Source organism: Microcaecilia unicolor, chromosome 10 (assembly GCF_901765095.1).
Source record: "Microcaecilia unicolor chromosome 10, aMicUni1.1, whole genome shotgun sequence".
Lineage (NCBI taxonomy): Eukaryota > Metazoa > Chordata > Amphibia > Gymnophiona > Siphonopidae > Microcaecilia > Microcaecilia unicolor.
The window spans coordinates 61,010,864-61,036,576 of NC_044040.1; the positions used below are offsets into that span (position 1 = coordinate 61,010,864).

Genomic DNA, 25,713 nt, shown 5'->3' on the forward strand with positions numbered 1-25,713 from the left:
CTGTGCTATCAGTACTTGCTGTCTGCATCGGGAAGAAATGACGTCCTGTCTGAATTTGGAATGGGGTCAATTTAGTACGCCCATTAGGTTGGGCCCTTATAACCATCAAAGCTAATGGTAACAAATCAAGCCAGGTATATGGTTTACCTGCTGTTTCCTTGTTTAAAGCCTTCAGTAATACTCTCAATTTAGTTTTTAAAATACCATTGTAGCGCTCCACCAAACCATTGGAGGTGGGGCGATACACTGATACTTTTCTGTGTGTTAAACCCATAATCGTTTCCATTTCTTTCAAAACACTGTTATTAAAATGTGTCCCGTTATCAGAAATTATTCTAGACGGACACCCATGTCTTGGCATAATATGAGTTACCAGGCATTGTACCACTTCATGTGCTGTCTCCCTTTTACATGGAAATGCTTCTATCCACCTTGAAAAAGCATCCACCCAAACTAACAAATATCTTTTTCCCTGCACTGGAACAATCATATCGGTGAAATCGATATACCATTCTTTTGCTGGGCCTTCTGGTATTGGAAGTGTCCCAGGTGATATTTTAGGACCTCGTTTAGGTATGTTAATATTGCATACCATGCAATTTTGCACAACCTGTTGAATCAGGTTATCAATTTTTAAAGTCCAAAATCTTTGCTCAAATTGTTGCCTCATTGTTTCCTTATTCCAATGCATGGTTGCATGCCACTCAGCCAATACCTTAATCGCCTGGCTCATTGGCATACAAGGTAATCCTTCTTCTGCATTAAACCATTCACTTCCCAATTTCATACATCCTGTCTTCAACCATTTTTCACTTTCCTGTCCCTCTGGCTGCCACATTTCAATCTTATCTACATTCGTAAGTGGCCCTTCCTGTGTCTGTCTAGTATTATACAAAATCTTTTCACTTTGCTTAACCACCTCCGTTGCTGCTGCATCAGCCATTGCATTACCTAGTGCTTCAAAGGTTGGCTTTTCAGTGTGGGCCGGGGTCCACACAACTGCAGTTTTTCTACCTTCACGTTCCCTTTTTGCCAAAATTTCAAACAGCAATTTCCAATATGTGTAATGTTGTAGATTTTTACCTGCACTGGTTATCATCCCCCTACGCTGCCATTTTAATATATGATACTGTAGTGAACTTGCAACGTAACCACTATCAGTATATATAGTGACATTTTGAGTCATATCAGTGTGTTGTAAGGCCGTAATAACGGCTAAAAGTTCAGCATGCTGTGCAGTCTGGTCAGGAGGGGTTTTATATTGTACTTGCATTATCTTTCTTAGATTCTCATCTACCTGCACGCAGGCAAAGCCTGCAACAGTCCTTTCACAAGCTCCATCTGTAAACCATATTAACCCATCAGATAAGGGTTCAAAAGTAAGACAGTGAAATGTAGGGATTTCTATAGTATCGATCTCACCCTTTTGATCGACAGGAAAAAGCAGATCTATCTTATTTCTCTGTTCTTTAGTTAATGGTATTATTCTTATATCTTGTCCTAAAAGTACTGCTTGATATTTTCCAAATCTAGTGGCTGTCAATGCTGTTTGGCTAGGGCTCAACAGCGTTTTAATCGTGTGGTTGGTATGTATTACAATAGGAACAAAAGGCATTTGTGCTCTCCATTTACCTACTGCAGCCACTATAGCTGTCAGTAACTTTGGTATTTCTTTCATTCCCTTTTCCACATGATTAAAAGAGCCTGACAAAAAAGCTACTGGTGCATTTACTTCATTGTTTTGATTAATCATAGCTGCCCAACTATTTCCCATGTCTTTTACCCATAGATGCACAGGTGATTGGATATCTATTACTGCTAACGGTCCTGGGGATAACAAATCCCTCACAATCTTAGCCAATATTATCTTATCCTGCTCTTCCAATACAATTAATGTATTCTTTCGTGTGGCTGCGGGCAGTTTCAAATGTTTATAAAGTCTCATTACTTTTTGTGTATAATTTGGTATCCATTGTCTGCAGTAATTTAACATTCCCAAAACAGCACGTAACTGGGTAACTGTTTGCGGTACCGGAGTCTCATTTAAAATAGATATAACTTCCGGTATAATGACCTTATGTTCTGCTGAAACATTTTGTCCTAAAAAGGTGACAGTAGACTGAGCTATAACACATTTTCCCTTGTTACATTTATATCCTAACTCTCCTAATAACAAAAATAATTTTCTAGTCCATTCTAGACATTCTGTTTCAGTCTCAGCAGACAGTAGAATATCATCTACATAGACAAACAATGACACCGTGTCAGGCAATTGACTCCTGAAATCCTTTAAATCCATCATTAGTTGTTTTGAGAATACCGATGGACTATCAGTAAAGCCTTGAGGCATCCTAGTCCACCTGTATGCCTCATTCTGTACTATAAATGACGTCAAATCCCTAGACTCTGGATGAAGAGGTATTGAAAAGAATGCATTAGACAAGTCAATAACAGTGTTATATGCATATATATTCTGGGTATGTAAAAGAGTAGCAGGATTTGCACAAATCGGAAATTGATTTCTTGTAACTTCATTTAGCTCTCTTAAATCATGTACTATCCTTACATTGTTTTCCCCTTTCGGGACCGGAAACAATGGGGTATTGTACGGGGATACTGAAGGTTCAATAATACCACATTTCAATAATTTATCAATGTGTTCCAAGGTTTTGGATACTAATTTAGGTCGTATGGGGTAAGGGTCTTGCTTCGGCCCCTTTGCCCCTTCTATTAATTCTATCTTATGGGGTTTTGCATTTACGGCTAGTCCATATGGTGACTCACTTGTACTCCAAATATGTTGCGGTAATTCTTCCATAACCCTTACTTTATTTTCATTATTCAACTGTTGAACCATGGTGAGCAAACTTGGTATTTCTTTATTTCCAAAATCTAAACACAATCCTAATTGAGACAATAAGTCTCTACCACACAAATTTACTGGGCAATCAGGTGCCACTAAGAAGGGTACCACAGCCTCCCTTGAACCGTGCGGTTGGCATTCCAAGCGCACCAGAGTGGGTTCTGTTAGCCTTTTTCATTGTTCTATCCCCGTAAATCCCACTGTTGTTCTATACTGATTTGAAAGCTTAACTCCCAGTGATTTTGCACATAACACAGAGGTACTCGCCCCTGTATCTATCAAAAATCTCACAGGAGTTCCATATTTGCCAATTGTCAATGTAATAAAGGGTTCCCTTGTGTCTAATCTGAAAATCATTCCCTCTTCCTGACACTGGTCTGCTTCCAGTCAATAGCATTGGTCTGGAGTATTCTGCCAAGTTGGAAAGGCATTTACAGTGCCCAGTCTCTGTACTGCAGCCCCTGGTCCCTGTGATTGTGTCGCCGGCTGCTGTATTGCAGTCTGCGGGGCACTCACAGGCATCCCTACTACTTGTGGCATCAATCCTTGCTGCGTCTGCATTTGTACTTGGGGCATTCCTGCATTCTGATAACATTCTGAAGCATAGTGACCAAATTGCTGACATCCACAACATTGTACATGTGCCCTTCTATTAGGTGATAGTCCTGATCCTTGCATCCCTCGACCCCTACCCCTGCCTCTAACCATGCCTCGTCCCCTTGGTTGGTACGGCCGGCTATATCCCGGTTGTACATAGTAAATGACCTGTGGAGGTGAGGCAGAGGGCATCACCATTGTTTCCTGTTTTTTATTTCTATCCTGTTCCTTACTTTCCAAATCTTTTAACTGCATAGTCATTAACTTAGAAGTTAATTTAGCCTGTTCTTTCTGTGGGGTCTCTATCAGTTTACGATGCACATTACTAAAATGCATCAATGTCTCTCTTATTTCTGGCCATGGCTTTGAGGACAGGGCAATGACAGCGTCTAAATTTTTACGCATATTATCAGGCAGTGTGGACATAAATAGGTGTAAAAATACTGCTACATTATGATCCACATCTGCATCTTGCCCTGTTTGAGCCTTATACAAATTTATACATTTTGTCAAATGTGCCGAAAAATCAGTTTTAGGGTCCCATTTATTTGCTGTTATGGCTGAAAAATCAATCGGGGTTGGATACATCACATGCAGAGCTGCAGAAAGAGCAGCCTTACTATTCCCTGCGTATACATCCCCATCCACAGTATGTGATGGCAGGCGCTGATATCCACACTGCACTGCCAGTTGAGAAATACTAATACCTGACGCTGCACACAGGGCTTTAAAATCTCCAATAGTCAATTGAGTCCCTGCAGTTGCCTGTTCTATCCCATCTAACCACATACGAGCTCCTTTCACTATACTGGGAATTTTTGCAACTAAAGTTGTAACATCTACGGGGGTGTATGGTTTGTACTGTTGTATTCGATTGCCAGCTGCGTCTAAGCGCGTCATAACTGGCATGTGTAAAGCACTACTATCTAAAGCGCTGCAAATCTCCTGTTTACCTTCCTCTTCCAAATCACGTTTTATTTGGTGGAACCAATTATCCCAGAATTCCAATCCCTCTTTTACAAATGTTCCAGTCCCTATACCCGGGCAATTTTTGTTGACAACCTCTAATAATTCCTGAATGTCCTCATGTGTACTAGGACCATTTTCATCGCACGGCAAGGGGAGCCGTTTTACATCTAACCAGTGTCTAGTAGCCCCCCACCATTCCTCACCATATCTAGTATTATTCAGTCTCATAAGCTCTGCAGCCACATGCGTGCCTCGAAAAATTGGCCTGGGGGGCCCTGGGGTTAAAGATGTTGGCATAGTTTTTGTTCGCTTATGAGTTGGGGTTGACATGGTCATGGGAGGCTCGGAGTACATCCGCAGTCGTCCCTCAATTTCAAATTGTGTTGCCAGGTCATATTGTTCTGATGTAATTAAAGTTTTCAAATCAGGGTAAGTGCCTGATTCTGCACTAGATTTTCCTTTTTCTTTCTGTCTCACCCGTTTTTTTTCCTTTTTCTGTTCCCCAGTCCCCACATCACTGTCCTCATTATCCCCTCCCTTTTCACTTTCTGAATCACTGGGGGGGTCATCAAGAGCCGAATACCCAGCGCATGGCACAGGGCGCTTTGACTTTGATTCCTTCATTTTATCAGTCGCCCTTATGGGGCACAACGTGTCCCTGCTAGATTCATACGACGGGGGATTATTTCTTTCTGCCTCTTTTTGTATCCTATCTACATCAGCATGAAAAAGATCTGCTGCTAAAGAAAATAAATTCCAAATTGTAAGATGCTTCTCTAAGCTTTTCTTCTGCCTAGTTTTATTTTTATTTTCTTGTAAGTAGCTCAGGAGAGATAATAATTTTGGACGATCAAACGATCCATCCTGAGACCAGCTCAAAACAGAATCTTTTGCATCATATTTGACCCATTTGTCATGTATTTTTTCAATCTGTTTTTTTTCTAATGGGAATAATTCTATGACATGCTGCAAAGGGGAGCATTTTTTTGAACTATCTAAATCTAAATACATAGCATATACAGGAGGCTTTTCTTTCTTATCTGCCCCTTTCCCTTTCATTGTATTCTGACTATTACAATTTCTCCTATAAAGCCACAATCTACAAAAATATACTAATGCACTTAAACAAAGAAAATATACAAAAAAGAAAACTACAAAGCTAAACAAATATACCAGTAATAAGGCCACAGTGTAAGCTTACTCACGCGTCTTCTTATTTCTCTTTTTAGCAAGCCCAGGAGTTATCACCTGTATGTCCACGTCAGTAGTTTGATCAATCCCACATCAGTGGAGCACAGAAATCATCAGGTTTAAACAACGCTTGCTTTACTTTCAATCCTGTAAAAAACTTCATTAACAACAACTTAATTTGTCCTTCGTCTCGCCTTCTCTTTTCCGTGTGCGGCCTACTCCTGGCTGGCTCGCCACTTTTGTATAAAAGGATGCCGCCACTTTTGTAGAGAAGGCCAGACGAATTTCATATTTAATATAAACAGTTTACTCATTTGTTTAGTGTACAAGCTGATTACCATCAATAGGGGTAGTCAGGAAGCATTTCTATACTCAAAGCATATCTACACACACAAGCAATATACAGCAAGCTTAAGGCAAATCAAAATGCTATACACAGACAAAGAAAAATTCAAAAATGCTTACTACCTCTTTGTTCCCCTCTAGTTTTATACCGGGCCTCTGACTAATTCTCTCATACAACATTCCTGTGCAAGTCTCTGAATACCACAAACTGTTAATCATGGGCAGAACATGCTACATCTGTTTTCCCTTATTCCACAGACTTTCTGGAGCCTGCCTTTAGCTGATGTGGGCCCCATCATGTCCCAGGAGATTTTAGTGTTGAAACAGCTAGCTCTGCATGTTCTTTGAAGCTTTCCACTCCTATTTTTTTATGCTTTTGTTCAACAACACACATCCCGATACTGCCAGCTCACAGACAGTATCTGCGATTTCAGCTGGGCACACGTCACTTCCAGTACTGTGTGCTACCCTTTGGGCTCGCCTCTGCGCCCAGGGTGTTCACAAAGTGCTTGGCTGTAGTAGCAGCAGCACTTCGCAGGCTGGGGGTGCACGTGTTCCCATATCTCGACGATTGGCTGGTGAAGAACACATCCGAGGCAGGAGCCCTGCAGTCCATGCAGATGACTATTCGCCTCCTGGAGCTACTGGGGTTTGTGATAAATTATCCAGTCCCATCTTCTCCCGGCGCAGAGACTCGAATTCATAGGAGCTCTGCTGGATTCTCGGACGGCTCGTGCCTATCTCCCAGAGGCGAGAGCCAACAACTTGTTGTCCCTCGTCTCGCGGGTGCGAGCGTCCCAGCAGATCACAGCTCGGCAGATGTTGAGATTGCTGGGCCACATAGCCTCCACAGTTCATGTGACTCCCATGGCCCGCCTTCACATGAGATCTGCTCAATGGACCCTAGCTTCCCAGTGGTTTCAGGCTGCTGGGGATCTAGAAGACGTGATCCACCTGTCCACGAGTTTTCTCGAATCCCTGTATTTGGTGGACGATTTGGTCCAATTTGACTCTGGGACGTCCTTTCCAAATTCCTCAGCCACAAAAAGTGCTGACCACGGATGCGTCTCTCCTGGGATGGGGAGCTCATGTCGATGGGCTTCACACCCAAGGAAGCTGGTCCCTCCAGGAACGCGATCTACAGATCAATCTTCTGGAGTTGCGAGCGATCTGGAACGCTCTGAAGGCTTTCAGAGATCGGCTGTCCCATCAAATCATCCAAATTCAGACAGACAACCAGGTTGCCATGTACTACGTCAACAAGCAGGGGGGCACCGGATCTCGCCCCCTGTGTCAGGAAGCCGTCAGCATGTGGCTCTGGGCTCGCCGTCACGGCATGGTGCTCCAAGCCACATATCTGGCAGGCGTAAACAACAGTCTGGCCGACAGGTTGAGCAGGATTATGCAACCTCACGAGTGGTCGCTCAACTCCCGAGTGGTGCGCCAGATCTTCCAAGTGTGGGGCACCCCCTTGGTGGATCTCTTCGCATCTCGAGCCAACCACAAAGTCCCTCAGTTCTGTTCCAGGCTTCAGGCCCACGGCAGACTGGCATCGGATGCCTTCCTCCTGGATTGGGGGGAGGGCTTGCTGTATGCTTATCCTCCCATACCTTTGGTGGGGAAGACTTTGTTGAAACTCAAGCAAGACCGAGGCACCATGATTCTGATTGCTCCTTTTTGGCCGCGTCAGATCTTGTTCCCTCTTCTTCTGGAGTTGTCCTCCGAAGAACCGTGGAGATTGGAGTGTTTTCCGACTCTCATCACGCAGGACGACGGGGCTCTTCTGCATCCCAACCTCCGGTCCCTGGCTCTCACGGCCTGGATGTTGAGAGCGTAGACTTTGCCTCGTTGGGTCTGTCAGAGGGTGTCTCCCGTATCTTGCTTGCTTCCAGGAAAGATTCCACTAAGAGGAGGTACTTCTTTCTATGGAGGAGGTTTGCCGTCTGGTGTGACAGCAAGGCCCTAGATCCTCGCTCTTGTCCTACACAGACCCTGCTTGAATACCTTCTGCACTTGTCTGAGTCTGGTCTCAAGACCAACTCTGTAAGAGTTCACCTTAGTGCAATCAGTGCATACCATTACCATGTGGAAAGTAAGCCGATCTCAGGACAGCCTTTAGTTGTTCGCTTCATGAGAGGTTTGCTTTTGTCAAAGCCCCCTGTCAAGCCTCCTACAGTGTCATGGGATCTCAATGTCGTTCTCACCCAGCTGATGAAACCTCCTTTTGAGCCACTGAATTCCTGCCATCTGAAGTACTTGACCTGGAAGGTCATTTTCTTGGTGGCAGTTACTTCAGCTCGTAGAGTCAGTGAGCTTCAGGCCCTGGTAGCCCAGGCCCCTTACATCAAATTTCATCACAACAGAGTAGTCCTCCGCACTCACCCTAAGTTCCTGCCAAAGGTTGTGTCGGAGTTCCATCTGAACCAGTCAATTGTCTTGCCAACATTCTTTCCCCATCCTCATTCCTGCCCTGCTGAACGTCAGCTGCACACATTGGACTGCAAGAGAGCATTGGCCTTCTATCTGGAGCGGACATAGCCCAACAGACAGTCCGCCCAATTGTTTGTTTCTTTTGATCCCAATAGGAGGGGAGTGGCTGTGGGGAAACGCACCATATCCAATTGGCTAGCAGATTGCATTTCCTTCACTTACGCCCAGGCGGGGCTGGCTCTTGAGGGTCATGTCATGGCTCATAATGTTAGAGCCATGGCTGCGTCGGTAGCCCACTTGAAGTCAGCCTCCATTGAAGAAATTTGCAAAGCTGCGACGTGGTCATCTGTCCACACATTCACATCTCATTACTGCCTGCAGCAGGATACCCGACGCGACAGTCGGTTTGGGCAGTCAGTTCTTCAGAACCTGTTTGGGCTTTAGGATCCAACTCCACCCCCCCGAGGGCCCTGTTTGTTCTGTTCCAGGCTGCACTCTCAGTTAGTTGGTAAATTTTTTTAGGTCAATCTCAGTTATGTCCTCGCCGTTGCGAGGCCCAATTGACCATGGTTGTTGTTTTGAGTGAGCCTGGGGGCTAGGGATACCCCATCAGTGAGAACAAGCAGCCTGCTTGTCCTTGGAGAAAGCGAATGCTACATACCTGTAGAAGGTATTCTCCGAGGACAGCAGGCTGATTGTTCTCACAAACCCGCCCGCCTCCCCTTTGGAGTTGTGTCTTCCCTTGTCTTTGTCTTGCTACACATGAGACTGGCCGGCTCAAGCCGGTTTCGGGCGGGAAGACGGCCGCGCATGCGCGGTGCGCATCGGCGCGCGAGGGCTAGCAAAGGACTTTGCTAGTGAAGATTCCGATTGGAGGGGCTGCCATGGACGTCACCCATCAGTGAGAACAATCAGCCCGCTGTCCTCGGAGAATACCTTCTACAGGTATGTAGCATTCGCTATATGGCCCAGTGCTTGTAAATCTATGTGCAGGTATTTATGCCATGTTTTCATTGGTGTAAATAGAGGCGCGTAGTTTTAGGCGCTGGGATATCAACTAAGCATATTCTATATACTGTGCCTAAATCTAGGCGCTGCTTATAGAATATACTTAGGCGGAAATGTTTACCGCATGGATTTTTTAGGCGTCTTATATAGAATCTGACCCATAGGAGCTGATATTCAGCACATGGCAGTAAGTGTCTGGTAAACTGTTTCCAGCCATGAGCTTAACTAACCCAGATATTCAGTGCTGGGGCATGTGCAGCTCCTGGCATGACTGCTAACCTGGAAGTTAACCAGGCACCAGCTAATATTCAGACCGGTGCCCAGTTAACTTGCTTTATAAAGTTAGGACAGCTATTTTGCTGTCTAACTGTGCAGTTACTTAGCTAGTTAGCAGACTGAAAATTGCCACTAACTGGCTATGTTTCCACTGCACCCTAACCCCACACTGGACCGCCCACAAACTAGCTGGTTTCGACATAGGCAGTTAGTGCTGTTGAATATCCCCTCTGACTGGTTAAGTGCCACTGAATATCCCTGGATAGCCTCTCCTAGCCATTTAAATCACTTTGAATGTTGACCCCGTATACTTTTCCACCCAACTCCAGCACAGGACATACCTATTTTATATCTGTATAAAAGTATATGTTGGATATGCTTAATCAAATATGTGGATATAGCAGCAGATTAGCATGTTTTGTAATGTTATTCTTATTGTGTCTGTACATCAACTTTTTGCACACGTATACCCTTGGGCAATTTATAAGAGCCCACTTTGAGTGTTTAAAGTGCTGTTCTACATACTCAAGTTCCTTTTAAAATTATGCCCATATTTTGTAACCCTTTTTCCTGCAAATCTTGGAGTAATGTATATAACATCTGATCTAGGGATTGACAGAAGTATCTATGGGGATCTTTTACTAAAGCTTAGCTTCAGTTATCTGCAGCAGGGCCCATTTTATTCCTATGGACCCTGCTGCAGATAACTTGAGTTAAGCTTTAGTAAAAGACCCCCTATATTTGGGATAATAATCAAGAAACCTTCCGGTGGAGATGGTAGAGATGAGGACTGTATCTGAATTAGAGAGCTGCATGAGAATGGTGATTGTGGGAATCCCGCAGAACCCACAGGATTCCCGTGGGTATGGAACAAGTTGCCATGGGATTTCTGTGGGGATGGAAGAAGTTGCTGTGGGATTCCCATGGGAGTGTAGTCAGAATCTCTGGTGACTCCAGAATGAGGCTTGGAATGCACTGAGAGAGGCAATTGAAGCACCAGCATAAGGCTTGGAATGCCCAGAGAGGCAGCTGGAACACCAGTATTAGGCTTGGAACCCTCATTGGTTGAATTGTGAATAGTATCCAAAAAAACACGGGAGGCTGTTGGGGTTGGGAGGAAACAGTGAGCTGTGAGCAAGTAAATAATAGCATCGACTCCTGATGGTATGGGTGTGGATGGAAGTGATTAGTTGTGGGGATGGAATGGATCTTAGTGAGTATGGCTGGGTTATATTCCATTGGGAATGGGTGAAATTTCTGTCCCTGTGCAACTCTTTAATCTGAATTCAAGAAAGCATGGGACAAGCATGTGGGATCTCTTAGGGAGAGGAAGGGAAAGCGAATGATATGGATGGGCAGACTAGATGGGCCATGTGGCCTTTATCTACTCTCATTTTCTATTTTTCTATGTTTAAACATTCCCTCTGATATTCAGACAATTTAAGTGGACTGGAAAATCTCCAGGCTGCTTAAATCACTCTAAGCTGTCTAACTGACGGTATTCAGCAGCACTAAACCAGGCAATTATGTTAAACACTGCCTTGGATGAATCTGTTCATAAAGGCGGTTAATAAATCCCAATAAATATTATCTCTGATTTCCCATGTCAAAAGTGGGCAGGTCAGGGGTGGTACAGGGGACAGCACTGGAGAGGAACAACCAGTTATGCAAATGCTGACAGTATTCAGTGTTGGGATCTACATAACTATTTAAAAAAAAAATTTAGCTCCCTAATCCCCCAAAAAGCCCCCCTCCTTTCTTCCCCCTGCCCAGCTCACGAGTCGCAAACTCCTACTCCTACCCTGGATCGACCTCCGACCATCCTCCCGTCTCAGTAGACCTCTCGGGCCTACATGATTTCCCTGATTGTTCAGTGGGGTCAATATGGCAGGAGCGAAAGCCATGCACGCTTGTTCCTTGTAACAGCTAAAAGAAAATAGCTGTCATGAACTCTTGCGGCAGTCTCATGGTACTACACAAGTACTGTGAGAGGTCGCAGCAGCCATGGTCTCTTAATGTGCAAGGGACAGGAGCGAGTGGCCTTTGCTCCTGCCCCCATCAACCCCACTGGACCACCAGGGATATTAGGCCTTACCAATAAGGGAGATCATGAGGGTTGGGAGGGGGTTTGTGACTGGCAGGCTGGGGGAGGGGGAAGAAAGGTTGGGAGGGCTTTTTGGGGGGGGATTGGGAAGCTTAAAAAAAAAGTTATGCAGATCCCAGCCAATATTTAGCCATGACCCGCATAACTGTCTTATGCGGGCCCTAGCTTAATATCAGCTGGGACCTGCATAAGCTATGGCGGCCAGGGCCCTGTCCATTAGCCCTGGATACTTTGTGCCGGTGCCCGGAGACGGCCCTATACTGAATACTGGGGCTAAGCTAGCTGGTGATGGTAGGTGTTTAAAAAGATGCTAGCCACCACCAGCTGAATATCAGCTGGATTGTTCAAATAATAAATAAGTTATCTTGTCAAGGGATTATAATTTGTTGCTTGAGTTAACTGTATGAAATATTTTTGTTGCAGTCAGTCTAGTTCTGCTGTATGTAACCTTTTTTGCAGCAGACACATTTATGGCACTCAGCCTCTTTGATACAATAGCACAATATCATACATTTTAGCATCATGACCCTGAATTATAAGAAGTTGATCCCTGCAAATATTGGCATTCCAAAATCATAGCTAATATATCTATAAATATTTCTCCTAAGAAGTGGGCTCCACTGCATATTCCATTGGCTGTTTTTCTGTTGTCCTAAGCTTAATCATAAGGGTAAGGCAGTTACCATATATGTGGCTCAAAGATAATCATGTGTATGTATTGAATTATATATTAAATGGATATAAACAATATGTGTGTAAAAGCAGAATAAAGAATAAGCTATTCATCAGATAAACTGTAAAACACAAATATCAATGCAAACTCAAAATTCTTGTAAAATATGTTCAAGAATGGGTTATGTATAATATCTGAATTCTTGACAGTGAACTCATGGTAAAAAAAATAACTTTTTAAAAAATTCCTGCCCTTCTTGGCTAACAGAGGCTGCTTACACCCTCTTGCTATATGATGAGTTGCTTGAATGGTCTGACCGGCCTCTGAGAGAATTTCTGAATTATCCAATGCAAACAGAATGGCAGCGCAAAGAATACCTTCATGTGACAATCATTCAGAACTTCGACAGGGGAAAAGTAAGTAGTGTATGTTCTAATGCATTTATAAGAATGAAATTAACATAATGTGTTCCTTAATACATATTGCACAACTCTTTTACAGTACAAAGGACCACTGAGTCAACCCAATTAGTGGATTGACTAAGATATTCCAAGGGGTCCTTTTACTAAGCCGCGTAAGCGTCTACGCGCACCCAACACATACCAAATGGAGTTACTGCACGACTACTACGTGGCTTTTGCAGTAATTTCATTTTTGGCACACATCCGATATGCGTGATGTACGTATTGGATGCGCACCAAGTGGCATTTGACATTTGTAGGTCATTACCGCCCGGTTACTGTGTGAGACTTTACCGCTAGGTCAATGGCTGGCGGTAAGGTCGCAGACACAAAATAGAAGTGCGACAATTTTGATTTTGCCACATGTCCATTTTCTGCAAAATTTTAAAAAAGGCTCTTTTTTACAGGCGTGCTGAAAAATGGATTGGAGTGCGCCCAAAACCTGTGCCTACAATACCGCTTACCATTTTTCAGTGCACTTTAGTAAAATAACCCCCAAAGTTCTTATATGTTGCACAGAGGTGGTATTAGACCAGTGTTTCCCAAGCCAGTCCTGGAGTACCCCCTTGCCAATCAGGTTTTCAGGATATCTACAATGAATATGCATTAAAGAGATTTGTATACAATGGAGGCAGTGTATGCAAATCAATCCCAACTTGAGAAACACTGCATTAGACTATCCTACTGTAGAGAATACAGGGACTAGGAATGTGTTTTCATCAAAATGTTTGCTTTATTCAACATCTACCGTATGAACAAATTAGAGTGGCTTCTGTGTTAATTTACTTCAGTATGTAGGAATAAAGGTCAGTAAACAATTTGGTGTTACTTTTTTTATTGGACTAAATACATCTGTGATGCTTTTTCAAGAGCTGTGCTCTTTTCAAGACTATGCAGAATGACCTACAATGATGTTTCTAACAAATGTTACTACATTTGTGATTAGATTTTGAGGTCTGTGCATCCTTTATTAGGTCACTTCAGAATGACCTATGGGCAACATCATAGCTTTTGAAAATTAAGCATAAATATATATAGTTAAAAAAACCACAACTGGCTTGTTGATATTTTTTCTATAAACATCAGGGAATATTGAAATGCTTAGAGCACACGTGTCCAACTTTTTATTAGAAAAGCATTGGTTTTGTTCTTTTCTTAGTTAATAGCTCAGTAAACAACCCCTCCCTCTAATATTCATGTAAAATGTATTACCTACCTTTCCTGATTAAACATTGTACAATATGAGGTATAGACAGTATCACATGAAATAACAGTAGCAAAAATAGCAGTACAGACCTGAGAGTAAATGCAGACAAACCTCAAAATGGCAATTACAAATATACAATACAACAACAAAAATATCAAGACAAAACAAAAACCAACGAAAGCAAAAATTATCTTGAAAGACAAATCCTTACATAGCATTAAAAGTTTCAGGATTTTAGTCCCTTACAGAATATAGAATAAACTATTCTATAAATTTGGAACTACAGAAATGAAGTTTCTACTCCAGCCTTTACATGTTTTAGGGCCTCTTTTACCAAACTACGCTAGCAATTCCTGCGCAGCAATGCCAGCAAAGCCCATTCAAAGTGAAGTGATGTATGTTGAGATAAGCTTCTTGTCCTTAACTAAAGTGCTAGAGAACACCAAAAAAATATTTATGTATTGAGGCTCTTTACTTCTAAGAGCATTAAAACACATTTTTAGCACAGAAGGGTGTGGAAGATGAGCTAGTGAAGTTTCTTTTAACAAGAAACTAAGAGAAAATGTCACTGATAATAGTATAAAACAGTAGCAGTCCAAATTGTAAAAAAGCTTTGGGCCCTATTTACTAAGTGCTAACGCTAGAGACACCCATAGGGATATATGGGTGTCTCTAGCGTTTAGCATGTGCTACAAACGCTAGCGCATCTTAGTAAACAGGGCACTTTGCTTTTTCTGTCAAACAGTTCTCACTGTACTTTGCTTTCATCCTATCTTGTCAGAGACTTTCCTTGTTCTTCTTTTGATTTTACTTTTCATTTTTTTTCTCTTCCCTTTGCCCTCTTTCTTCCATCCCAATGTCTCCCCTAAAGTCCTCTCTCTTATGTACAACATTTTCCCTTAGTTCCTCTTCTCTCCTGACTTACACTTCATCCTTTTCTGCTGTTTATGTGAAGTTAGACTCTATTATTTCTTATCTAGCAGTGCAAATTTAGATCTGGTGCTTAAGATGAAGTCAGCATAGGATCTCTGGCTTCAAATCTCTGTCCAGATGTTTTGCATCTACAGTTGATTTTATATTGCCAGATTAAATAGAAATGATCTTGAATTATGTGTCATAATTTAACAAAATATTCTGAACTTCTATCTCATTTGTTTTGCCTTGAACAATAAGCTGCAATCAAATGGATTTTTTCTGATTTACCTTTAAGAAAACAGAAAGAAAAATTATGAAAGGAATTATAAGTTAGTAGCCACCATTTGACTTCTGTTGTAGCAGCAAGAGAACATTTATTTATAATGTATTTGAGTTCACCTTTAAAAAGAAAACACTCCAGTTGGATTCTTTTGTCAGCTTACTTTTTTTTTTTAATTTGTTTGCCACAGTGTTGGGAGAATGGAATCATCCTGTGTAGGAAACTTGCGGATCAGTATGAGAGCTACTATGACTACAGAAATCTCAGCAAGATGAGGGTAAAGTAATTATATGCTGTGCGATCCATCAGAATGCTTTGTTAGCAAGCTTTATTTAATGACTATATGAAACTTAAACATAACCATGCAATTTCTTATGCATACAAATCTGAGATTAAGCATATGGGCTTTCAGGGGTTACAGAAAGTATCAAAGCAGATGAAAATTTGTAGGTGTTAGTTCCCCCCACCAAAAAACTGCTCGCTTTTCTTGTCACATCATCACAGTGTGTGGCTGGACCATTAATGTAACCAGGGCAACATTAATCCTTTGATGGGCCCTAGGCAAACAAGTACATTGGACCCTTCTCCCTCCCTCCTCCCCCCTCCCAGTCTTACTATAAATGCATTTTAAAACCCTCACAAATGGTGCCCCTGGTTTTGACAGCAAAAGAAAACCAGCAAAGGAGGAAGCAGCAGGTAAGAAATGCTGCTTACCAATTCTGGTGACTGGAGGACAACCCATAGGGAGTGAGGAGAATAGACAGACTCCTGCCTGGAACAGTTGCTCTGTTCCCCCCCCCCCCCCCCCCCTGCTCTTTTTTTTCTGCCAGCAATTGAGTTAACCAAGCAAAAATCTGCCTTGGAAACTACTGAAAAATACATCTAGAAGGGTCATTCCTAAACATTTTGGTCCTAGGCACTTGCCTACTGTACCTATGCCTTAATCCTGCCTTGAATGCCACATCCACCTGCAAAAGCTTGACCTCCATGTGTTTACGGTTTTATTTTGTTTTAGAAAAAAAAATACCCATATTTTACAATTCATTGACTCCAAAGCATTTTTTTTTAGTTTTATCTTGAAAGTCGCATTCCCAACACCACACTTTGAACAGATTCTTACTCATCTTCATCTAGTTAAATAGGGTTATATGACTCATCAAGTCTTTTAAATGATCAAAATGAATTACTTTAAAATATTCAACTTTTTATATCTAGTTTAGAAGATATATATTCAGCCTTTTCCTGAGTAGATTTCAGATACATGCCCACATAAAGTTTTTGTTTTGGATTATAGGTGTTTAAATGTGGAACCAGAGGAATTAAGGAGCCCTTTTACTAAAGTGTGGTAGATTTTTACACTTACCACACTTAGGGGCCCTTTTAAGTGTGCTAAATGCTAAGAATCCCATAGGTATAAAATGGATTTCTTAGCATTTGGCACGCACTAATTCTGTTAGTGCACAATAAACTTTTGTAAAAGGGTCCCTTAAAGATGTATTAAGGTGCAAAGAGTGTGCAGTAAATGCTGGGGGGGGGGGGGGGGGCAGCATCCACCAAGCATTTAGCACACAGGTCAGAAACTTACCATATGTAGCATAATGTAGGCCAGAGCTTCCCACGCTCTGGGTCAGGAATCACAAAACCTACATTTAGGGTCACAACCTGGATGGGCTTTCCATAGGTGCATCATTATTCTATATCTCTGAGTGAGGGGGGAGAGGTCCACACATTATTATTTGGCTGTAATCATGGAATCACAGCCACAAAAAGATTGATAAGCACTAGTGTAGGCCCAAAGCATCAAATAAATAAATCTGTTGTGGTGATGCAACCTAATTCCCAACCTCTTGGATCAAGTCCTGCTGATCTGATATCCCCCGGGCAAAACTCCTCTGATCTGATTCCCCTGGTCATTCTTCCCCCCCCAGCACCCTCAACTAGTACCCTCTCCCCTAGACAGTATCTGCCCTCCCAAAACAAAGCTTCCTCCAGCACATACCACCTCAGAGTAATATCTTTAAGACCAAGTACCCCCCCCCCCCCCAGGCAAACCAGCACCAGACTCAGACACTCACCCCTGTCCCTCGACCCCCAGGACTCAACCAGAGGGACCCACTGTAGTTTAGAGTCTTGAAGCAGGAGCAGTTCACATTCGTTCCCACCCCATCTGGCTTCAGGTTCCACAATGGTTCAATGATCCCTAGCAGATGGCTTGCAGTAGCACCACTAGCAATTATTAGCACTATTATGAAATCCAGAGCCACATGGGGCAGGAGAGGAGGAGGACCATTCCTGCTCCTTGCCTCTAGAGTACCAGGGAAGTTTTAGCTGAGTTCTGGGGATCAAGGGGGGAGGATGGGGTATGGTGATGGTTGGGTTTTCCTCAGGGGGTTCTTCTCGAAGTGGCTTGATCTTAGAGGGCTTGATTATGTGGATGGGGGGATATCTAGGAGAAAGGATGCTGGGGTTGGGAAGGAATGGCCAGGAGGCCAGGGATAATTGAATCAGGTGGGGTAATTGCCCTTATATGGAAGGATGGCCCAGAACATTAGTATTGTGAGGAATCATTAGTGCCATTTTGAAACCCAGTGCCAGAAGGGGAAGGGGTAGAAAGGCACCACTTGTGCTCTGTGCTTCTAGTCATAAGGTGTGGGTAAGGGTCAGATATGGTAGCAATTAGTCCATAAAGCAGAAGCGACCCCCAATCAACCAGACAAATCAGAAAAAACAAAAAGAAGAAGGTAGACCAATGTAGTTCCAACATAGAATATTTATTATGGAGAGGACAATAAAGTGCAAAGGTGAATCAATGACTCAATACAACCTGCATTTCGACGCCAAAATGCACCTGCCTCTGGAGTCAAATAATTTCTGCACTGCAACATAACATGTAGACAATATAATATTAGCAATATTATATATATATATATAAAACAATTATTGAAAAAGTACAATATTAATATCAGTAAAAATATCAATAAAAGTCAATTAAGAAGATAAAACAAATTATTATATATGCATCAGACTATATAATACAGAAAGCTATAAAAACATAAAACACCAAATGAAAACCACAATTTGCTTTAAATAGCCCATAAAGCATAAATCAATAAACCAATAAATATAAACCAAAATGGTTATAAAATAAATGTAATAGAATAAAGACAGACATACCACTGTAACTTGATGAATTGTTACAACAAAGTATCCAGTCAGTCACCAATACTGTATCTAATACAGAAACACATATTTTTAGAAGAAACAAAAATATATTATAAAACAAAATCCATGAACAGTGATCAAATCAATAAAAATGACAAGGGCAATAATGAAGTCAAAACATATGGGATAAAAATCAACTCTGTACAAATGGTTAAAACATAAATGGACAATTATAGCAACTCCAAATGAACACATAGAAGATAAAAATCAAAAAGAGAGCAGAGAACTGCAAGAACAGACAGTAAAGAATGACAAAAGAGAAAAATAAGTTATAAAGAATAGACAATGAAACTGTCTATAAATCACTATACTAAAAAAGAAGCGCAAAAACTAGTAACTAGGTGCCCTATTACAAAGTGGCGGCAAGCCCAATGCGGACTTACCGCATACTAATTTGAAGCTACTGCCGGCCCAACAAAGGTGCTGGTGGTAGTTCCAGCTCCAGCGCATGCTATTTCCTGCACTAGGGAAAATCAGCCCGTATTTTTTAGCATGGCGCTAACCCAGTGGTAATTGGACAGCACTGTGCTACCCGATTACCTCCAGGTTAGCGCGGGAGCCTTTACCGCCACCTTAGTGGGTGATGATAAATGTTCCCCTCCACATGGCCACGCAATCTTACCGCAGGGCCATAGGTATTTTCATACTTTTTATCTACTGTGGTAAAAAGGGCTGTGGCAAAAATGGCCCCTGCCACTAGCGCAGGGCCATTTTTACCGTAGCTTGGTAAAAGGACCCATAAATGAGTCACAAAAAAAGCTAAAGACATCACTTAATTAAAATAAAAGTATCTAATAAAGTTGAACGTTCATACTACTGTATTTGAGTAATGATAGATAAATAGAATCCATTGAAATGTGCAACGGCGGAAACCTATAAAAGTACAGCAAAAAGGAGCTGCGTGTGATAAGTACAACTAACCAACAGGGGAAAGTAACCTGAGCGGGAGCCGCTCACTAACACATGTAGCACTGATATTGAACTGAAAGAAGTATCAAATAAGCCAGATAGACACAATTCACAAACAACTGTGAATGAAGAAACTGTCTATGGACCTCTATGAGAAAAGATAGGTGACAAAAATTTATAACTAAATTAATCATGGAAAACCCAAGACATAACTTAATAAAGATTAATACAAAGTATCTAATAGAGGTAAACATTTACATTAATGCAATTTAAAAATGAAAAATTAATAGGTGTATGTGAAATATAGAATAGAAAAAAATAATAAAATCATAACCAAAAAGACTACGTGTGAGAAGTACATAATGGATAAATGAACGCTTGAAGAAAGTGACCTGAGCGGGAGCCTCTCCCTAACACTTACAGCATTAATATCAGACTAAAAAAGATGATTAAAAGGCACCATGCCAAAAAATATTGGTGTATATAAAGATAGCATTGTAGTGAAGAAGGTGAAAAGTGATAACACTCATAAGTCAATAAATCATAAGATTATGAAGAAATGAAAGAAAAGAACCATACTGAATGGACCGTACAGATCTTTATCTGCCTTCATTTAGTATGTTACTATGTATGTTATGCTACACAGAAAAAAAACGATAATACCTGTGAAATATTGTGTACACTATAAGGAGCATATATGAAATCTGTGATTGAACATGCTACCAACATGAAACTTAAAAACAAAATGAGGGGCATTAGTAGAAAAGCAACCAATATTGCCTACAGTAAGTGTAGAAATCGGAGTCACTGCAAACCAATTAAAAGTGTGAACGTGCCAAAATGTGAAGATAATAATGGGGAAAAGGACCAATGGGGATGTGACTACAAGCCTCATTTCGGAAAACACCAAGATTTGTAACCATGAGTTACTGCGGTACTGGTATTACATAGAAGTGAATGACATCAGAAGCCATGCAGTGAGTGACAATGGGGCTCATTTTCAGAAGAGAAAAACATCTAAAAAGTGGCATAAAGCAGCATTTGGACATTTTTCCCACAAAAACGTCCAAATCAGTACTTTCAACACCTATTTTTCAGATGTTTTTCTATGCTGTTCATCTGTAGTGCATACAAACCTCAAGGGGGCGTGTCGGGGATATGTTAAGGGTGGGATTTATGCGTTCCTAAGACTTAGATGTTTTTCAGCCATAATGGGACAAAACTAAACTAAAACTAAGATGTTTTGAGCTAGTCCTGTTTTTAGAACAAATAAGGCACAAAAAGGTGCCCTAAATGACCAGATGACCATTGGAGAGAATCAGGGATGACCCCCAAATACCCCTCCATTGGTCACTGACCCTCTCCCACCCCCCAAAAATGTGAATAAAAATATGGCTTATCAGCCTCTATGATTGCCTCAGATGTTTTGGCCAGGTCTATTAGAGCAGCATGCAGGTCCCTGGAGTATTGTAGTGGTCGGTGCAGTGCAGTATGGAGTGGGAGACTTGGATCCCTATCTCCCTCTATCTGTCACACTTGTGGTGGAAACTGTGACTCCTCCCAAAGTCACCAAAACCCTACTGTACTCACATATAGGTGCCCCCTTCACCCATAAAGGCTATTGTAGTGGTGTACAGTGGGGGCAGTAGGTTTTAGGTGGGTTTTGGAGGGCTCCGGGGTTACGATAAGGGAGCAAAGGTGAGATGTGTACCTGGGAGCATTTTTATGAAGTGCACAGAAGTGCCCCCTAGTGCCCATTGTTCTCCTGGGATGTCTGGGGAACTAGTCTGATAAAAATGCTGGCTCCTCCTATATCCCAGTGGCTTGATTTTCTACATTTTGAACTTACTCTTTTTTTTTAATTGACCAAAAAACAAAGTATCCAAAGCACAAAACCTTGCTCAAAACAGTATTTTCAAAAAAAGAAAAATAGGCTTTTTCTTTTTCAAAAATGACCTTCTTTCCCATTCACATTTTGGATGTTTTATGCAAAACGCCCGAAGTCAGACAGACGTCATATCGAAAATGCCCCATCCATGTGAACAAAATAAAACAAAACCTCTATATGGAGAGGAGCATGTCTGATAGTAACAGGACAGCAAACTTACAATAACAATAAATAAAAGCTGAATATCCAGAAATTTTCTTAACATGATGTGTGTCTTGAACAGTTAGCAGATAAGATGCTCTTATGCATTGACAAAACAAGGGATATGGAACAAAATCAGTGCTATAGAACACAATAAAACAAATAGTAAAAACAAATAAAAGAAATAAAAAGAAAAAATGAAACTACTTATCATAAAAAGTAATATAGTATAAGTGATTAACAAAAGAGGAAGAAATTAGAAAAAAAATAAAAAAATGGTACTACAAAATGGCTGATAGTCAATGTCAAAGTTTAAACCATCAGGTGTCACAGAGTGGACTAAAACAAAATCCACTTTTGCTCTTCTCTGGGTAAAACAGAGTCAATATCTTCTCCTCTCCGCCTTGGCTATATAAACTTAAATTATAGTAGAAACACCTACTCGATTTATTCACGCATTCCTTAGGATCAACTTACGTAAAGGATAATCTCTAACCAATCCTAATTTGCTAGAACTTAACAATTTGTGCCCATAACTCATAAAGTGCTCTTTAACCAAGGAAAAAGCCTCAACAGACTCCTTAATTTAGCTCAATGGCTTTCAATTATTTGGAGTTCTAACTGTCATCATAGGCAAAAAACCTTTGTTTCTTAAAGAAAACCAGCACTTATCTTGATGCCACGTTCAGTCCGTTTGTCGCTTAATCGTTCCACTCCACCTAAGGAGGCAGTAACAGCTCCTTTGCATAAGGTCCTTATGTGAAACTGGTCGTTCCCTCTGTCTGTCTCTGTGATCTGTAAAAAGACTGAGTTCCAGTATCAGATCCACGGTGAACCTGGGTTGATGAGGTCTCAGTTACCCCATAACTCCATGGTGGTGAACTCCGCCCTCAAGAGAGCCAAGAGTACTAGAGACTATACCTCGGCGCTCCCAGGCAGAGAAACTAGGACTTTGAATTCTTTTGGGAGGAAGACGTATCAGGCCGCTATGCTCGTTGCCCGTATCCAGTCTTACCAGCTCTTTACGAGCATCCACTTGCGGAACTCGGTGAGGCAGCTGTTGAAGAGTTATGCTAGCCTCTGCTCTCAGTAAAATACAGGCCAATGGCTCATAATAAGAGCTAGGCTTCTTAAAATCAAAATCATCTCTGATACAAAAGAGAGCTAGCTTGTAAAAATCAGAGATCACCTTTGACACAGTTACATTTTACTGTGGCAAGGTAATTGAGAACTGGCAAGGGTGGGGGCAATCTACTCTATAAACAATCCTGAGACTGGCACCTGCAAGACATCATAAGCAAGAGTTGCTATGGTTATGTACTGGGTCAGCTGCACCCCGGGTGAGAACTTCTAAAGGGGGGGCTAGAGGAAGGTTTGGGAACATGTGAAGTCATTCTGATCAACTGATAAGGGCTAGGAGCTCTGTTGAGACAGCTGGGGTCCATTGAAATGAATAGGGCCAAAATTGTATATAAGCAGCAGTTTGAGGAGTATTAGATCAGACAAGAGGAGAAGAAGACCAGAGAAGGAAGACTCCAGAAGGCTAGAGAGAGAGGACATACCATGATATGCGGTTCCATTATGTGAATGCTTGACTCGCCTGTACTGCTATTGGTAAGATTATAATAAACTATCTTATTATATCTATTACATACTGGGTTCCTTTCTAATTACGAGGGTCCATACTGCCTGACGGTGTAAGCCTGTCATGAGCAGATACAGGGTTGGGGTAATTAAGTATCTAGAGGGGATTTGCAGTTCTCTCTAGGATAGTACAGAGAGCCCATGGCTTCCACTGCCCAAATGGGTGAGGCAGACCTAATTTTAAACACTGTCTACTTTGGTCGATGCCCTCCCTCTGGAGCAGGCCAAGCCTTTTCTCCAAGCTGAAGAGCCCTAGCCACTTTAGCCTTTCCTCATAGGGAAGTCGCCCCATCCCCTTTATCATTTTCGTCGCCCTTTTCTGCACCTTTTCTAATTCCACTATATCTTTTTTGAGATGCGGTGACCAGAATTGAACACAATATTCAAGGTGTGGTCGCACCATTGAGCGATACAAAGACATTATAACATCCTCATTTTTGTTTTCCATTCCTTTCCTAATAATACCTAACATTCTATTTGCTTTCTTAGCCACAGCAGCACACTGAGAAGAAGGTTTCAACGTATCATCAACGACGACACCTAGATCCCTTTCTTGGTCCATGACTCCTAATGTGGAACCTTGCATGACATAGCTATAATTTGGGTTCCTCTTTCCCACATACATCACTTTGCACTTACTCACATTAAACGTCATCTGCCATTTAGACGCCCAGTCTCCCAATCTCGTAAATTCCTCTTGTAAGTTGGTGTTTTTCTTTTAAAAAGGTGTTGGAAATAGCAGAGAAGGAACATAACTGCTGAAAAATGCTCAAAAAAGTGCATATTGTTTGCAAAGAACAACTGGAAACCAAGCACATATGAGATTACACACTATCTCCCAAATTCTATAAAAGTCGTTAAAAATTGTGCACACAAATTTTGACATGCTCCCAATTTGCACATGTAATTTAATTGAATATTAGCTAATTAGTGCCAATAATTGGCTTGTTAACAAGCAGTTATTGACACTAATTAGATTTAATTGGAATTCAGGTGCGGGATCTGTGCCTAAATTGTACGCATGAGTTCAAAAAGTGGTTGTGGAAATAGGAGAGTCATGGGAAGAACAGGGGCATGATTATAGAATGAGGGGAGATAGGCGCCTAATTTAGGCACGTACATTTGGAACACATTTCAATTGGTGCAAATGGCTGTGTCTAAAGTTAGCTTTGATTCTCAGTTGCAAGCACTAATCTATAAAACACGTCTAACTTTAAACACAGTTTATAGAATAGTGATTTTATTGGTGCTGATATTTTTTTAGTGCCATGCTGTATATAGAATTCACCTCTATGGGAATTGTTAGGACAGAAGACCATCTCATTATCTTGGTGTGTCCTTGTTCTTACTAGCTGAATAAAAGTACTAGAAGTGAAAACAATAATTGTAAATTGCTCAGAGGATGTTTCTGCTCACTCAAGGGTAACGTTTGAGCACATTGTGGACAGATCAGGTGTGCTTCTGCTGTTGATACTATTCAATTCTCCCATGCATGATGCCAATAACATATAGCTTTCTTTGAGAATATAGGGTTGTTGTTTTTTTTTACTAACCATTAGTGCATGTTATCTGCCATTTTATTTATATGGGCCTTTTTGTAGATAATATGTGCTAATTGTTTCTAAAAGACCCAGTTCTGACTTTATCATTTTTTTCAGATGATGGAGGCCTCTCTATATGATAAAATTATGGATCAACAACGTTTGGAACCTGAATTTTTCAGAGTTGGATTCTATGGAAAAAAATTTCCATTTTTCTTAAGGGTAATTAAATTAAAATCATAAGTTAAATGTCCTATTTATTTATTGTCTGTCTTTGTCCTAAGAGAATCATTTAATATATATAGAGGCTCATTTTTAAAGTACATAGACTTACTAAGTTATATATGTTGGAACTTTGTAAGTCTATATGCTTTGAAAAAGAGTATCATGGAGGGGCATAATCGAACGGGGAGCCCAAGTTTTCCTGAGGACATCCTCACAGGATGTCCCGGTGAAGGGGCAGGGAAACCCGTATTATCGAAACAAGATGGGCGTCCATCTTTTGTTTCGCTAATACAGTCGGGGACACCCAAATCTCAACATTTAAGTCGACCTTAGAGATGGTCGTCCTTAGAGATGGTCGTCTGCGGTTTTTGGCGATAATGGAAACCGAGGACATCCATCTCAGAAATGACCAAATCCAAGCTCTTTGATCGTGGGAGGAGCCAGCATTTGTAGTGCACTGGTCCCCCTCACATGCCATGACACCAACCGGGCACCCTAGGGGGCACTGCAGTGGACTTCACAAATTGCTTCCAGGTGCAAAGCTCCCTTACCTTGGGTGCTGAGCCCCCCAAAACCCACTAGCCACAACTGTACAACACTACCATAGCCCTGTGGTGTGAAGGGGGGCACCTACATGTGGGTACAGTGGGTTTCCGGTGGATTTCGAAGGGCTCACATTTACCACCACAAGTGTAACAGGTAGGGGGGGATGGGCCCGGGTCCACCTGCCTGAAGTGCACTGCACCCACTAAAACTGCTCCAGG

The 25,713-nt window shown here is 41.7% G+C and overlaps 1 protein-coding gene across 1 annotated transcript in view; it reads left to right on the forward strand.

Annotated features, from left to right (window-relative positions):
• Positions 1 to 25,713, forward strand: part of DOCK4 (dedicator of cytokinesis 4) — a 798,954-nt gene that overhangs the window by 641,746 nt on the left and 131,495 nt on the right. Inside the window, 3 exon segments of the mRNA XM_030215964.1 lie at positions 12,724 to 12,872; positions 15,510 to 15,596; positions 24,842 to 24,946. Coding sequence (XP_030071824.1) covers positions 12,724 to 12,872; positions 15,510 to 15,596; positions 24,842 to 24,946 — 341 coding nt within the window.